The sequence below is a fragment of the Sipha flava genome, unplaced genomic scaffold, assembly GCF_003268045.1.
Source record: "Sipha flava isolate LNK unplaced genomic scaffold, YSA_version1 107_pilon_pilon, whole genome shotgun sequence".
Classification (NCBI taxonomy): domain Eukaryota; kingdom Metazoa; phylum Arthropoda; class Insecta; order Hemiptera; family Aphididae; genus Sipha; species Sipha flava.
This window is the reverse complement of record NW_020271724.1, coordinates 1-17,840: the sequence shown is the minus strand read 5'-3', so window position 1 is coordinate 17,840 and position 17,840 is coordinate 1. Positions and strand designations below refer to the sequence as shown.

At 26.2% G+C, this 17,840-nt stretch overlaps 3 protein-coding genes across 5 annotated transcripts; 2 read left to right on the top strand and 1 right to left on the bottom strand.

The window, feature by feature from the left end:
* The first annotated feature begins 1,462 nt into the window (after positions 1-1,462).
* On the top strand, positions 1,463-3,005 carry LOC112685783 (60S ribosomal protein L36). The gene is made up of 4 exons (XM_025557770.1): positions 1,463-1,574; positions 1,752-1,896; positions 2,618-2,752; positions 2,856-3,005. Exons 2-4 carry the CDS (start codon positions 1,762-1,764, stop codon positions 2,946-2,948), a joined length of 363 nt encoding a protein of 120 aa, XP_025413555.1. The 5' UTR covers positions 1,463-1,574; positions 1,752-1,761; the 3' UTR covers positions 2,949-3,005.
* Positions 3,006-4,665: 1,660 nt separating this feature from the next.
* LOC112685397 (cadherin-87A) lies at positions 4,666-15,714 on the bottom strand. Of its 2 annotated transcripts, none has more exons than XM_025557262.1 (29): positions 15,367-15,714; positions 14,563-14,759; positions 14,228-14,473; positions 13,854-13,988; positions 13,496-13,688; positions 12,514-12,626; positions 12,229-12,426; positions 11,991-12,149; positions 11,679-11,905; positions 11,322-11,589; positions 10,947-11,102; positions 10,462-10,875; positions 10,103-10,394; positions 9,622-9,834; positions 9,370-9,527; positions 8,831-9,100; positions 8,499-8,667; positions 8,216-8,424; positions 7,893-8,087; positions 7,626-7,800; positions 7,324-7,523; positions 7,098-7,197; positions 6,297-6,589; positions 5,925-6,236; positions 5,576-5,700; positions 5,387-5,491; positions 5,197-5,287; positions 4,971-5,117; positions 4,666-4,814 (listed from the first exon to the last, which is right to left on the bottom strand). In XM_025557262.1, the coding sequence occupies exons 1-29, from the start codon at positions 15,431-15,433 to the stop codon at positions 4,716-4,718; spliced, it is 5,526 nt and encodes a 1,841-aa protein (XP_025413047.1). In that variant the 5' UTR covers positions 15,434-15,714; the 3' UTR covers positions 4,666-4,715. The 2 variants fall into 2 exon arrangements, with proteins under 2 accessions (XP_025413047.1, XP_025413054.1); XM_025557269.1 differs by lacking the exon at positions 15,367-15,714 and adding an exon at positions 15,181-15,269.
* A 355-nt stretch (positions 15,715-16,069) lies between these two features.
* On the top strand, positions 16,070-17,034 carry LOC112685411. 2 transcript variants are annotated; one of them, XR_003148802.1, is made up of 3 exons: positions 16,070-16,369; positions 16,568-16,748; positions 16,898-17,034. XR_003148802.1 is itself a non-coding variant. In XM_025557279.1 (3 exons), coding segments are annotated over exons 1-3 (363 nt in total). In that variant the 5' UTR covers positions 16,070-16,175; the 3' UTR covers positions 16,900-17,034. The 2 variants fall into 2 exon arrangements, 1 of the variants encoding a protein (XP_025413064.1); XM_025557279.1 differs by having other exon boundaries at positions 16,582-16,748.
* Positions 17,035-17,840: the final 806 nt, after the last annotated feature.

Genomic DNA, 17,840 nt, shown 5'->3' with positions numbered 1-17,840 from the left:
ACTAAAGAAGAACTGTTTTATTGTTTTTTGTCTTCTCTATTATATATTTTAGCTTAACCTAATTACACATATTGCTTACATGTTAATTTGTAAATTTGCAATGCCCTCATATTTTATATTATCATCATCTAGTGTGGTATATTTTTGTAAACTAATGACAGTGTGAAAATAATACATGCTAATTTGAACATAGAATAAAAAAATGTTGTTTTACATTTATCTTTTTATACACTCAAATGTTATGATAAGCTATTTTTCTATTGTAACATGAATACACGTTTATTTTAGTTATTTTAATGTTTCTAAATTGCCTAATACTACATAAGTTATATTTCTTTAGTATTTCATAAGTTGTTTAAGTAAGTTTTACAAGGTAGGTCTAATTTAACATAAATTTCTACTGCAATTCAAATATTAAATTTCATGATATTTACTAGTCATTAAAATCTTTACGTCTTTCTTCAGCTAAAAATGTTTTTCTCGTTAATAGCATTACCGTATAAATATAGTAAAATGAAACCTAACTTGCTTTACTGTGTGTGGTTTGTTTCTCTAGTCATTCAGTAAGTCATTAAATTTGAATAGATTTGGTTAATTTTAATTTAATGATACATAGTGTTGCGTGCAGTCAATTCAACAGTTCATAAATGGATGTTTGTTATGATAATTCCAATAAAGATACTCAAACTAAGTTAAACTGTTTTTATTGAAATATTCTAATTATAAGTATTTAATCAAATTGACAATTATATTAGCGTGAAGATGTTGCTAAGATTGGACTAAAACACATCTGAATATTGGTCTGTACGGGACTACCTTTTATACCCTGTTCCTATGGAATAGTTGATCCGGGCATAAATTCTAATGACATTAACATTTAAGATCCCCTTCGAAAGTATCTACATTTGCACTGCCCAATCCATACCTTCACTGGTTGGCTTCGCGATGCAAGTGTCTTTTTAATATAATCTCTAAACCATATTTGACAATATTAATCTGTATGTTAATATTTAGCATGTGTCTAATGTAATTTCGGTTTTTACAAATGCAATAAGGTTTAAGGTAATCAATTCAGTGATGTAAATTCAATTTTCTTATGAACAGGGAATTTAAATGACGTATTATTGTATATGTTTATCAAAAGATTTCACCTAAACAGTTATTTTTATCATAAATCATAATACTTTTTTTGTGTTCCTGAGGGGAAATTTATCCCGAAATCCCTCCATATGTACGCAATTGTACTTATAAACAAAAATAAAAAACATCGTCATGTTTATGTGTTGAATACTGCAGTCCCTGAAATTTATCATTTAACATTTCTGATCTTAAATCATGAACCAAAATCGTCATTACGTTATCGTTGATAACGTAAACGCTTATCAGTTATCACTTTGATAAAGACATGTTCATACCTCGTGATATTCAGTGTTTACCACGGTATAACCTCAAAATTGTTTTGTTATTGTGTGGTGTTCACTATCCGTGTACATTTCTTTTAATATAGTAGATTGGTGTTTTTTTAGTTTAACATCTTTCGCGTTCCAACTTTATCCAAAATCATCCAACTCTAGGTAAAACTTTATTATTATTTAGTACTCACTCCCATTCGTTACACATTTTTCTTAGAATATTCTTTTGGAAATATACACAACACTTGTTATTTATTTGTTGTTTTTTATAGTTATATATCACCTAGGTCGTTCGTACTTGAAATGAATTCAGTAATATCTATTCTAAACTCGTTTCAGATCCAAAACAATGGCTCCTCGTTATGAGCTTGCGGTTGGTATGAAACGTGGTCATAAGACCACAAAAATCGAAAGAGTCGGTAAAGTCAGTGGCAAGGAACTTTCAGCCAAAAGTGAAAAACTCAGACAAGCCCGTACCAAAGGCGTAAGTAATATTAAATATAATTATTAATTCATAACAATATTTTAAGTGTTTTTGTGCAGATCAATATCATCACCTTTTTTCTTCTGTAATTTTTCATTAATATACTATTGGGTATATTATATAAAAATAATATATTACTAAAATCATTTTTTTGTTCTAAACCAAATGATATGCTTTAAATGCTTGACAATCATAATTGTATACGTTTTACTATTCCAGTACAAATTACTACTACCCTATGATATGTGGGATGATAACTGTATTTAAACCTTGATTTATTTTTAATTTTATCATTATATGTATCTGTAATCATATATATTGTATATGATTTATACTAGTACTTAATACTTAGTTTTGGTAACAATTTTTTATTCCTAGTTTTAATCAATTTATTAGAAATGTGTTATTCATTCTCAGTGATGGTGTTAAAGTTTATGAAGCCCTGGGCAAAATAAATGATGAATCTTATAATTTATATTAATAAAATATTTTAAGTTCAGTTTAATCAGAACTGTGGGGCCTTAATTATAATTTAAGGCACGGGGCTCTGGGCAACTACCTCTATTTTCCACCCCCTTGCGCCGTCCCTGTTCATTCTTTAACATTTATCTTATTAAAAAAATAAAAATATTTATCAATAATATCCTTAATTGCCTAATATTTATTTTAATTTACTATTTGAGTTATGTATGGTTTTGATTTTAAATTTATTTATTTATAGCGTTTGACAAAACACAACAAATTCATTAGAGATGTTGTTAGGGAAGTGATGGGTCATGCACCATTTGAAAAGCGAGCCATGGAATTGTTGAAGGTATCCAAAGATAAACGTGCATTGAAATTCTTGAAACGACGAGTAAGTTTAAACTGCATCATTATCTTATTTATATCCAGTTAAATTGTTTTTAAACTTAATTAATTATCTTTTATTAAATTCTTAATTTATTTCATTTTTTTAGTTGGGAACCCACATCCGAGCCAAGAGGAAGCGTGAAGAACTTAGCAACATTTTGTTACAAATGAGAAAGGCCCAAGCTACCCATACAAAATAATTTCAAAGCTAATAATATCTTTGTTTGATGTATAATAAAATATTGACTGCTGAGAAATCTGTATTTTTCTTTAATTTATGTTTCATTTTATCAAATATTTGTACTAAAATCAACCAACAGTGATAGAGAAAACCTTTCTTAATGTGTGATTATAAATATCAATAACTGATTTTACTCGTAACTAAATATCACCCATGCTGGATTCACAACTAAAAGTTTATTTAAATAAAGCCTTTATTTTTGTAGAAGGTACAAACTGTCAACATGGATATACTTATCTATAAAAAGAAGGCAATACTTATTAATTTTACCTTTGAATTAATAATATGAAGTAATTATTTGATAATATTTTTTTATATATAGTGAAAAGGTAAGAGAGTAAAGGTCTTACTACACATGGGCGTTTTTATTATATTTACGTGTTATTTAATGATTTCATGTATCCATTCTGTATTTGCAACTTTGACTTGAACAATGCTTATGGAGGGTATTCCACTATTACGAATATAAAAACCATGGAACAATGTAATTTGTTTCTGTGTCAGTCTGATATTGGTAAGGTTTAACTACATTTATTTTATATCCATAATTATAACATAATATTTTACATACATGAGTATTGATAAAAAATTCATTGATTTGATTCATATCCATGAGAAGTTCCATGATTTATTAAATGCCATGTATGTGGGTAACAAACATGCTATTTATCATAATATTAGAAAGGAAAATACCGGACAGATAATTAAAATTATTTTATATTGTTATCTAATATTAATTATTACAACACAAAATTAAAACGGTTGTAAGATTAATAAACATGCAAATTCACTGATGTTGGATATAAAACGGACATGAATATGAATGTTTTACCTAAAAATAGACCTTAAGACTTCATCGTACTATAACTATTAGAAAAATTATGGTTTCCAATGTTTGTTAAAATTATATTTGTTTTGTCATTAAATTGTGTTGTTATCACATAACAAAAATGTAAAAAAAAAACATTCAATAAAACAATACATTTTAAATGTTGACACAAATAATTTTCAAAAATAGAATTTAACACTACTTTATTCCAAATACAATATAAAATTATAAAAGTACAAAAATAAATTAAATTATTTAGTTAAAACATTTTAGTTATATAAAAATATAAAAATAAAAATAAATAATTTCACAGCATACGATACAAATATTATTGCTAATACATAAAGATCTATTTTCGTTGTAAAAAAAAATTTATTTATTAATTCTTATTTACGTTATATTTTTAGTCATAAAAATTACTGAATATTATCACAATTGAATAAATTAATAAAAATTTCATCTTAAAATAATAAAGTGAATTATTTGATGAGCAAATATTTGACAGTTTTTTAATACTTGTACATTTTTAAAACTCAAGAAGTTAAGTGATATACAATTTTTCTTAACTTTAAAATTAAAATTACATTAATTAAACTTTAAAATGGCTCTGTGAAACAGGTCTAAAATAAAAATATATTGAATATGATCAATAATAATTGACTTGGTGGATTTAGTATTATTACTTATAGTATTAGTTCTAGATTATTACATCCATTTGATTCAAATTAAGTTAAATAACTAAATTTAAATAAATATAAATACATATATATATATATATATCTTGTAATTAAAACAATATAAATAAATACTAGAAGTAATTAAATATGCTATACAAATATGTTTACGAAATAACAATAAAAAAATTTAATGTTTTTAATAAATACAAAAATTATGATGTTAAATGTCAGAATTATTTATCAAAAGATTACTTGTATCCAAAGCAGAATCTGGTACTTGGAATGTAGAACCTTGAAATCCAAGAGATGCTTCGAACATCTACAAACATTATATTTAAATGTATAAAACAATTTTATTTTAATATCAATTGACACAATTATTTGTTTAATGCCGTAAAACTTTCAGCAACCTTAATAAAATTCTATATCATAAAATATACACACTATGTTTTATATTATTCATGTGATACATTACCTGTTGACTATGAGAAGTACCTCCGTCAGGTGGCAAGGGCAAAACAGATCCACCCAAAGTAGCATACTCACCAGGTGTCATTGTCAATAAAGTGTTAATAGAACCCCGACGAGAAGGTCGCCGTATTGTGGCATAAGTATTATCTCCCTAGATTATACATTCATATAAATAATAATTACAATACCAAAATAATATAAAGAAATAAAACTATAAATTATATATGTACCACAACATCTTGGCTAATAGGCATTTCTTTATTTTCTAGGTCACAAAAAACTTGCATAGTTAATTCTTGCTCTTCATATAATTTTAATTTTCTGTAAAATACATACAAATAAACTTTAATCTTAAATATATTTTGAAGATTATGCATTAATTTAATTTATAACAATTAACTACAAATACTATTAACATACTGTTCAATCCAAAGAGGATTTTCTGTAGTACTGAGATCATCAATTACAGCTTTTTTTATCAATATGTCATTCTTTATAGAGTTATTATCCAAATCTGAAAACATCCTGTAAAACAAATTGTTTTGTGAAACTATTAATCTGAAATTGGTATAATAAATATCAATATAATATTTATTGAAAGTATCTTACCAATGTCTGAAACAGCAACAAATTATTAACACACCTATACATCCTACAGTTAATACTACTAATAAAGCTACTAAAGCAGCTATAGTGGGTTCAAACGATTCATTTTGAGTGACAATCAATGCTGGCTATAATAATCAAAATTAATATTTATTTTAATAATGTATTAAGCATACAAATTATTTAAACAAATATAATTATGTTTATAAATAAAGTTAAAATTAATAAATGTTTAATTATATTAACTTAAGTAAAAAAATATTTTTGGTTGAGTTAGATAAATACAAATATATTTTAAATTAAAAAACTACCTAATAATTATAAAAAATATAGCTTAAATATGTTTACTTACCACAACATTTTCAATAGCAAAATTCTGATAATAGTCTTTTAAATAGTCATATTTATCATCAATTATAGTTAAAACATCTCCACTGGACATTATATCATTTTTCATTGGATCTACCAAATGCAAATACACATCACTCCAATCAGGTTGAATATAACCATATTGATTAACATGATAGCGAACATCGTCCAACACAACAATCATCTCAGTCACATTCGCCAAACTAGAAATTATTTGTTCTCGGCCCTCGTTAACAGTCTGTGGAGCACGTGAAACTATTAACTTTACTAATTGATGAGTTTCATACACCCAAATCTAAAATAAAATAATTACAAATTAGGGAAAATCATAACTTAATAAATATAAATGTATTACAGTAGCTATAGTAGAAGCAACTCTATGAGGAGATTCATTTTCTTTTGCAACTATTTGTAAATCAAAACGCCCTTGATTATATTCTGCTAAAAATGCAGCAGTGGAAATTCGACCAGATTGATCAATTGAAAAGGGATCTCTTACAATAGATGACCATGTTAAATTATTTGTTCCCGGTCTAAACAACTGTGTGTTCTCAATAAAATATGTAACTGTGCTATTTTCTTCAAAATCTGGATCAATGGACATTACTTGAAGTATAACATCTCCAACTTTTGCCATAGCATTTACACCTAGAAGTCAAATAAAATAATAATTTAAATACTTTTATTTCATTTAGTTAGCAATTGTAATCAGGACATTATTTTTATTGTAAAGCATTGAAATATTCAAAACAATATTCAGTGAAAAACTTCCAATACATTTTTATTTTTATTTTTTAAATAGATAGTCTTTAATTTAAAATGTAAGAAAGATTGATTTAAACATGTTTTAAGTAAAATTAGATAAGTATTATTTGGAAAATAATATAAATATATTAAATTATGGAGACATTGAGTAACTGATAAATATAAAATTAAAATATTCTATATTGAATTTGAATGTATAAACATTTAAATTATTTTATGTTAAATGTTATTTTAATTTAATAAGTAATTCAAAGATAAACAAATATAAATTGATTTACTGATATGATATTACTAATATATGATATTACTATATATATATATATCAATATTTATAAGTTATAACTAATATGGTAAAATTAATATAAGTATTGAATTTCACTAAATATCTAACCTGCATAATAATGATTAGCCATAAAAATCGGTGCATTATCATTTTCGTCTGTTACTAAAATTAATACTTTGGCTAAGCTATAATCATCTACTTCTAAATCCTATAAAATAAAAATTAAATTACATAATGCAATACAAAAAATTTTAATATTATGCATAAATATTTTTAATATGACTATAAATGATAAAGACTAAATAATAATATTAAATCAAAAAAGTTTATTTACATTTGTTTCTTGATATTCATTATTGTTGGAAGCTTTGATAATAATTTCATATGAACTCTGTTTTTCTCTATCCAATGTGTCATTTGCATAAATAGTTCCATCAAGACGGTCTACAATAAATGGAACTGATTTATCTGATGTTAAATAATAATAAATACGGGCATTTTCGCCTTGATCTGAATCAGTTGCCTTTACTTGACCTAAATAAATCAACAAAAAATTGAATTTATTATAATAGAAGTAATATTTATTTTTTAAAAAACATAATTGCTTATTATTTCAAAGTATTATGGCATACTTACCAATCTTATACTGAAGTCTATTATTTTCTTTAATACTAAATGTATACAATGGCTTATGATCAATACGTAGAGGAAATCGAGGTTTATTATCATTAACATCAATTAAATTAATTGTAAGGAGTTTCAACGTTTCATGCCATGTTGGTGATCCTTGATCTCGTGCAACTAATACCAACTAAGTAAATGTATTATACTATTAGGATTGTATTTTTTTTTTTTTTTTTTTTTTATGAAGTTTAAGAATAAAAGAAAATAATTAAAATTTACTTGATAAGATGATTTAGTTTCATAATCAAGTAAAATTTGAGTCTTAATCTGTCCAGTTTCTGAATTAATAGTAAATGAATCAGTTTGTTGTGCATTAGAATTGGCAACTTTAAAAAAATAAGTCACATGACCATTTTCTCCAAAATCTTTATCTTCAGCACAAACTGTTAAAATTGATGTGCCAACATTAATATCCTGAAATTATCATTTAAAAATTTAAAGAATTGGTTAAGATACTAATAACTAGTAAATAATGTTAAAAATGATACATTAATTTATATTTTAAGGACTTTTACAGACCACTACAAAAATATGATACTCACTTCAGGAATTGATAATGTAGAATTGTTAGTTGGGGGATGAATAAAAACTGGTTGATTTTGATTAACATCTAAAACAGTTATGTTTACACTTGCTTGATCATGAAAAACACCATCAGAAACATCAACTTCAATCAAATATACACCTTGTTTGCCATTTAAAGACATAGGTGAGTATAAAAATCCTGAATCACTATCAAGATTAAATAAATCTAAAAAGAAATTTAACAACAATTTAATTACTAATTTAATCTATATATTTTAGTAGTTTAAAATGTTTACAAACCTTTATTTGTCGATACAATAGTATATGTCAATTGTGAATTTAGATCTTTATCGATAGCTTTCAATTGCATTAAAGGAGTTGTAGGAGTGGAGACTATAATAGACAATGAATAAGTCTTTGGGTCGAATTGTGGTGGATTATCATTTACATCAATTAGTTTAATATACAACTATAAGAAAATAAACAGAATTTATATTAACTATTACATATTTCAGTTGTATAAAGTAATGTTATATCATTTTAAAGTAATCACAGGATATCTAATCTCTATTAAAAATTAAAAAAATTAAACTACATTCAATTTTTAAAAAATAGATTGAAAAATGACTTACCAATACTACTGAAGATTTGGTTAAGCCTGGGGGAGCTTCATCTTTAGCTTGAATTGTTAACATTAACTCTGAAGTTATTTCACGATCAAGAAAACTGGAATCATTAACTTTGACCATTCCTGTGTCTTGATCAATAATAAAACCAAATGTATCACCAATGATAGAATAATGGACCAATCCAAATAACCCTTTGTCAGCATCAGTTGCGATTACATGTGTAACATAAGTCCCAGAAGGTGAATTTTCTTCTATTTCAGCTCTATACTCAGTCTAAAATGGTAATTAAAATCAATTATTAACAAATTAATAGATAAAATGTATAATAGTTATTAATAAAATATACGTGCATAATGATCAAATTTAGATTTTGACAAAAATTAATACAAATTATTATATTAGTTACATACATTTTAAAAATCAAAGCTCATTTATTTATTTTAAGCCTATAGTCAGTATAATAAAATATTTTAGATAAAATATTATTTTAATAACATTATTATTACAATATAAGCTATTTAGTTTAATTTAGTAAATAATACCTCATTAAAAATTGGAGAGTTGTCATTTATGTTAATAACTTTTATTAATATAGTAGCAGTGGTTGAAAGTTGAGGATGACCAGTGTCATACGCAATTAAATTAATATTAATTGTTTCAATACTTTCAAAATCAAGTTTCTCTTTTGTATATATAACTCCTGAAATCAAAATAACACTGTATTATTATAACAAAACTAAATAAATTATTACATGCTAAAATTACATAATTATTTGAAAAATCAGTTCATTTACCTGTAGTTTGATTTACATTCACATATTGGTTGTTAGGTATAATATCATAATAATCAATTCCAGAATCATCAGTTGCAGTAAATTTTCCAACTGAAGAATTAATCGGCTGTTCTTCTAGAACTGATGTGGTATAGTATGGATTTTCTTTAGTCCAAGGGGGTTCAAATATTGGTGGTGTATCGTTGACATCTATAATAGTCACCATTAATGTTCCTAAAAATATAAAAATGAATTAGATTTTTGCTATTGCTAAAATATAATTATAAAAAGTTAAAACAAATATATTAAAAATTATAATCATAATGTATAGTAATATAAATATATAATATAATAAAAAAATCTAAAAAATGAAAAATGTTTACCTATTCAACAGTTAAAATGTTAGTACCCTTTCAACGGTTAAGAAGTTAGTACTTTTTAGTAAATAGTTTTAGCTTTAATTTAAACATTAAATTCAAATTAAACAATGTTATAAAATAACCTGTTGCTTTCTGTATATCTGGAGCAGAAGTATCAGTGACTACAACAGACAAACTCACAATAGCTGCAATGTTTCTATCAATGGGTTTAGCTATAATTATGTCACCATTGGATGCTCTAACTTTGAACCAATTTTTAATATCTTTATTATCATCCAATTGATTTCCATTAATACTTATCCCAGTAACCGCTGAAGAATCCAAAGAATAATTTAAGGCATTTTCATCACTAGTATCAGGATCGTGAGCAATGAGATGGTATATAACTGTGTTAACTGGAACATCTTCTGATACCTAAATATTATAATTTTCACTATAATATAACAATAAATAATAACCAAGAAGTAACAAAATATCAAACCTCTGTCCGTTGTATAGTAGGAATAAATTCTGGACTTTTATTGTTTACATTTATAATATTGATAAGTACTGTTGTACTACCAGTTAGTGCAGGAGTTCCTTTATCAATAGCTAATGTTTTAATGGCATAGTTTGAATGTTGATCAAAATCAAGTTTTGATGAAGTATAAATTAGTCCAGTAATATGATCAATCAAGAAATTATTGAATGAACCTTCTTGAATATGGTATGTTAAATTTGCGTTCATATCTAAATCTTCATCTATTGCTTCCACTTTGATAACACTATAACCAATTGGTTCATTTTCATAAATAGAAACATTATATGTTTCTAACAAGAATTTTGGACTGTTGTTATTAACATCTAACACAACAACATTCACAGTTGCTTCATCACTGTATACTCCATCATTTGCCTGGATAAGTTAAATTAATAATTTTATTATAATGAATTCAGTATTTAAGTTTACATAATATATATACTTACTTCAACGATGAGAGTTATATTATTTTTTGATCGCTGAAGTCCATTGGGGGATACAATAAATATTTCACCCGTACTTTGATCTATTTTAAATAATTGCTTCTCATTTCCAAATCTAATGGAATATAAAATAGATGAAGATTTATCTGCATCTATTGCCTGGACAATTTGAAAAATAAATGTTAGTAAGTTATACTGAGCATAGTGATTCAGTAACTTTATTTTATAAGAATATCAGTTTTATATTAAATAATAAAGTAAGTCTTACTAATATAGTTAAACTGTTAATATTTAAAAATAGAAAAAATATATAAATTTAATAATATAACACACACACAATAATTTGTATAGGTTTATACTAAAAATATATTTACTAACTTGAACTATAAGGGGAGGTTCAAATAAAGTTACTCCTTCATCAATAAGACTAGTATATGAATGTTGCATGAAAGTTGGTGGATTATCATTACTATCAGTCAACGCTACCATTATAGTAACTGAATTTGACTGTCCATTTCCATTATCATCTGTAGCTATATATGTTAAGTAATAATTTGATTGTGTTTCATAGTCTAAACATGGTGCTTTCCCAATATTTGAACAAAGAGCTACTGATATGGTACCAGTATTTTTATCTACATTAAACCTGTAAAAATAATGTAAATTTTAATATACTTAAGACAAAATAAAACTAATTTAGCAATAACAATAAATAAAAGATAAAACAATATTTACTTATCCGCTGAAGGTCCGCTTAATTTATAAACAATTTTAGGATTACTATCTCTATCGGTTGCTTTAACAACACCTATTACAGTTCCCGGTGTAGCTGTTTCATTTACAGTAAGTGTATAAGCATTGTTGTCAAATTCTGGAGGATTATCATTCACATCTGTTACTTGAATTGTAAGAGTAGCTGTTGATGTCAAATCATATTTTACACTAGGTTCGCTAGCTATAACCTATTTTAACATAAAAAATTTTAATACAAAGAAATACCATTAGGTCCTTTTATTTTATTATTTTTATTAATAATAATAATAATACCAAAACAATAAATTTCCTCTGGTTTGGATCTTCATAATCTAATTTTACGTTATTTGCCAATTTTATGCTAACATCTATTGATCCAATAGCTTTATTTGGTTCAATCACAAACAGTTTTGATTCATCAAGTAATCTCAAAGAAAATTCTGAGTTAGCACCCTATTAGAGAAATATTGTATTTATTGTAAAGAATATCTATGTGTTAGAGTTATTATAAAATTAATGAATATACTCTTACTATATCTGAGTCCACAACTGACATATTTAAGTTAGGTAAAGGAGTACCAGGAGCTATATTTTCTGGTATTGAGACAAAATAGTCACGCTTATTAAAAACTGGTGGTTCATCATTAACATCTTGAACAGTAATTGTAACGATTGCCATGGAAGAACTCAATTTATCATCTAAAGCTGAACCATTGGCAACTTCTCTAGCCTAGAAAATAAAAAATGTACAATATTAAAAAAAGATTAAAATATATACAAATATTAAATAAAATAAAATATATAAATTTAAGCTTACTCGAACAGTTAATGTTATAATGCCATTATTATTAGATAATGATTCTCGATCAATTGGTTTAGCAGTAGTTAAATCACCAGACAAACCATCCAAAGAAAAGTAATCCATAGGATCTGCAAAAGAAATAAGTATGTACTTATTAAATATTTTTAATAACTGATTTGACAATATTATTTTATAAATGATTAAGGTTAAATCTTATTAACGGTAAAATTGTTAAATACAGGAATAAAATATTATGCAAACTAATATTAACTACACAATTTTTTCTATGATTAATAATCATAGTGACTTCCATTTAATGTAGACATGTTGGGACCAAACCCATTTTCCCATATTAAGTAATTGGCCATATAAACCCAACTTAGTTCAAAAGCACCAACATTTTTAATATCAAAAAGTTTTTATTTTGCACGTAAAAACCATAAATTTGAGAAAAAATATTAAATTAATATATAAATAAAAATAGATAATATAAACTTGGAACATATAATTGTTCAGCGATTTTACTTGTTAAATACCTGGAGGAAGAAACTTCAAATTTTCCAAAATCAAGATTTTTTTTCCTTGAAGGGAAAATTTCTTTAAGATATAATCGAAAACTTTCACGAACACATTGAAATTCAAGGTAAAAATCAAATGATTGATGTCAATTTAGGGAAACAAAGCTACAAATATATCACTTTATATATTTTTTTTTTCGATTCCTCTTTACTAAAATCCTATACATTCAATTAACTTACAATAAAATCCCACTAAAGTTTAAAAGCTAATGATTTTTGTTACTTTTGATAAACCCATCTCATAGATACGACAAAACTAAAATAAACATTGATCACATAAACTGAACTGAGTGTGCATATTATGCAGATTTTTTAATATACACTGGATTTGGGACCAGAAAACTTTAGCCATATTACATAGATACCCATATTAACCAGTGCTCTCATTAGAAATAATCCAATGTATTTAGATTATATACTTTGTATTAGGTCATAAATAATATTTCTTGGCTCTCCTCTATCTCCATCTTTTGCATTTATTGACAAAATGTGAGTTCCAATTGATATATCTTCACTAATGACTGCAGTTAATGATCCATGAAAAACAGGAGGCATGTTTTGAACATCTTTAATATGAATATCTAGATCTATTTTAGTTTCATGTAAGCCATCCTAAAAATAACAAAATAATGAATTTATTAAATTAACAATAACAGTAAATAATTTTTTTTTCATCTCAAAAAGTATGGTAAATAGAAAATCTTTCACACAAAACGATAATGTAAAAAACATAAAATTAATATATATATTTAATTTAACTCAACCAATATAACTTACACTAGCAATGAGTAACAACTTATAAAATAAATTTTCTGAATATTGTATGTCTCCATTTACAACTATAGCACCCAAATAATAACTTTCACTGGCATTGATTGACTGAATTTTAAATTTGGAACATCCATCATCATTCTGAAAATTAATATTACATATTCATTTTCTACACAAAAAAAAAACTAAATATATACGCATCATTTTAAACTCATTGTGTAATGTTTAATGTAATACGTTAATGAAATCAAATTTATTTTTACATTATAATATATTTTATTGATATATTAATTATATTTTGTTATTTTATATGATTTTCACTCTATAAGACTTGAGCAAAAATGAATTTACATTGCTTAGTATAAAGTTTTATAAATAACCTGGAAATTAGATTCACATCGAACTTCAAGAGGTTCACCAACTTTATCTAAATCTTCAACATGGATCCATTTAAATACTGTAGTGCCAACAGGAGATTCTTCATTAACTGAACCTTCATAGGGAGTATGTTTAAATGTTGGAGCATTATCATTTTCATCCAATATGATTACATTTGTAGGAAGTTTAAGAACATCATTGCTAATTTTATGTTGAAGAGTTACGGTAAATTGCAATGTACTACTTTTCTAAAACACGAAAATAGAAATTATTCTAAAATATTCAAAGAAAATTGAAAACAACTTATTATAGTAAGAAAGTTTAAAACAATATCTACTTCATGATCCAAAGGTTTGGCAACAGTAACAACTCCTGTATTAGAATCGACAGTCAAATAATCAGTTCCTTCTATACCATATAACAAATCATGATCATTTCCAGAAGAATCGACACCCTCAAGTTTGTACACTGATTGACCAACTGGAGTATTCTCAGAGAGTGCTTCATTTTGCATATATGTATTAAATACCAAATCTGAAATGTATGATAAAATAAGTATAAAAAAATCAATGTTAAAATAACTACCATATTTATGTAAAACACTGGGAATTTGAAGGATTTTAATCATAAATTTGTTGAAAAGGCAATGACAGTAATAAATTGAGTGTGACTAAAACTTGTAGTTTAAAAACCATAAAATTACTGTCTCGGAGTATTAGAACAATATTGAAAAATAAAATCAAAACAAATATGTTAGTCCATAGTTAAAAATGGTCAGTAACATATATTAAATGCTAAAATAAATAATAAACATGGCTCCTAAACTAAAAATCCCATTTCACTACTCAAAATTATAAAACTAAAAAAAAATTCTAGAACATTTAAAATTAATAAAAATGTGTACAATTTAATATGTATTTTCTGTTCACATATAATTTAAAAGTAAAAAACATACAAAATGGTGGCTAATGTTACATTGTCCACTGTTTAAATAATATATTGTACAAGGAATAATATCCAATGGATACAATCGATCCAAAACTGTACTAATGTATTGATCAATAACTAATATGATAAGTAATCGCGTATTTAAGTATAATATAATAAATATATAGATAATAATCAAAGGGTGAAACATTACCATTGGCGCAGGAAGATGATATAAAAATTAAAGCCCATAGTATTAAATTATGTCTCATTTTAATCATAAGACTATATCGTTAATACAACTACAGGGTGTTCAGTACAGTTTCACGAGCCAGAGTTCGGAACGAGAAGCGTAGTTGGTCGCGAAACATTTTTGCCCGAACGGATGGACGACATCGAACTCAAGACATTGAGAAGATAGCACGATAACGATACGATAGGCGGAGAGAACCCAGTGAACTAGTTGCGAGCAATGAGGAAGAAAAAATAAATTATAAACGGGATGATAATGAACACTGAAGTGGAAAAAAAAACAAGCAGGAAAAAAAATACTATATCCAACAGCTCTCCACGGTCGCCTCAGATAATAATTATTATTAATACGATGCATACGGATACATCATCACGTTGGAGGGGCGAGGGGGGTGGAGAGAAGGGGATATCTTGTTGTCGTGGTGAGGGAACAGGTTCAAGTCGTTATCATCGACCAATATTTCGCCAAACGGAGCGCGGACATCCGTACAGGTGGTTGAACCGGCCCACCAAAAACGAGTCGCTGCTGGCCCGTCGTCTAACGCCGCCGCCACCGCCTCGAAAACGGAACGTGCGTTCAAATAGAATCTGCCGATCTATAAATATATATATATATATATATATATATATATATATACAGTCCAGGCGCGTAACCATCGAAATAGCTTCCGGAACGTGAAGAAATGTCCGGCGGCAGCGATCGTCGCTAGGAGCTTTTCGCGTTCAAGATCACACACGGCGTCGTACCGTCGATCTGGTCACACTGCCAGGATGGCGGCATCAATCTACGCTAGTCTTCTCATTGTCCTCTCGTTGGTCCGTTATGCTTTGTGTTCCATTTTATCACCGCGCGGGTGTTCACGTTTTCGCATCACAACTAGGGACGTAGTATCGAAAGAAAAGTGTCGATACTTATACTTGGTATCGAATCGAATGAAAATATCCAAACGAAAGGACCGATCTGAGTAAGTATCAAGAGAAAAGTAATGAACATTTTACTTCTTCGTATCGTCGTATCGAATCGAGTTAAAATAAAGATAAGAGTAAAAATATAAAAACAACTCATATGAATAATCGTTTCTATTGAAACCTATTGACGCTATTCTATTGTGGACTGTGTGTTTCTTCGTCAAACAATCTTATTGTCCAACAATGTTTTATAGCGGCCCTTCTATAGGTCAGTGACTAAGTATACCTTTTGGCCAGTAGAAGAGGAACAAGGCCGAAATGTCACTCATGGTATGCCAGAACTTGCGTCCTATTCCCTCTACAGCCGATTTTCAAATTTTTTTTCTTCAACTACTAAAATGTCAAATCTTAAGCATAATGACAACTTGAGAAAATGTAAGTAAATATTAAACTTTATCTTTCATTTAAAATAAGAAATTAAATATATATATTTGTAATACCATACAAGGTAAGAAATACCATTTAATAATTTTATATCAATCTTGAATCATGTACAGCAATTATTAACCAATAATCTTTTTCAGAAATGCTCCTGTGCAGAGTGTCCTTGATACAGTGATAAAGCATTTGGCAAGTAGTGGTGTAACTAGAGTGATCCAGCAGTAGCTATTATATTGAATTAAAATATTATTTGATTATTAAATAAGATTAATAATACAAAGATTATAAATTTCTTTAGAATTTTAAAACTTGATTTATAAATAGTTAGATATAAAGCATTAATTTAAATATTTTATTAGATTTTCATAATACTTTAAGCAAATTACAAAATTATTATAATTAAACCATTTAAAATAAAAAGGTAAAAACTAAAAGGGGATCCTCAGCTCCTGGAACGATTTTGATTTAGATAGATGAAGAAAAAAAAAAAATGAATTGAAATTTGAAACAAAATTAGATTGATTAATTTAAATTAAATTATATTTAAAATATATGAGTGTGATCTATCAAGAATTAATTATTATTAGTTAATTTTATTTAAATGATTTAAAAGTTTCAAGATATTTTATAGATATTTTATGTAAAGTAATGAATTTGATTTTTATTCCATTTAATATTTAATGTATAAAATTCAACAAAAAAAATTATAAATGGTTACACAGCTGTTAAAGGACACCTCTTTTTGATTGAAACGATAAAAATCGAAATTCTGAAAAAAAAAACATAACATACTAGTTAAGATTTTATAATTATTAGTTAATTGTAGTCATACGATTTAAAAGATATAAAATATTTGATGTAAATTAAATGAATTTGATTTTTATTCCAATAAATCATTTAATGCATAAAATTCAACAAATATTATTATAAGTGGTTACCCGGCTCTCGAAGAAGGACACTCTGTTTAGGTTGAAACAAAGGAAAATCCAAGTTCCGAAAGAAACATATCAGATTTATTAAGATATTATATGTATATAAGATGAATTTGATTTTTTTACCATAAAATATTCAAAGTGTAGATTTCAG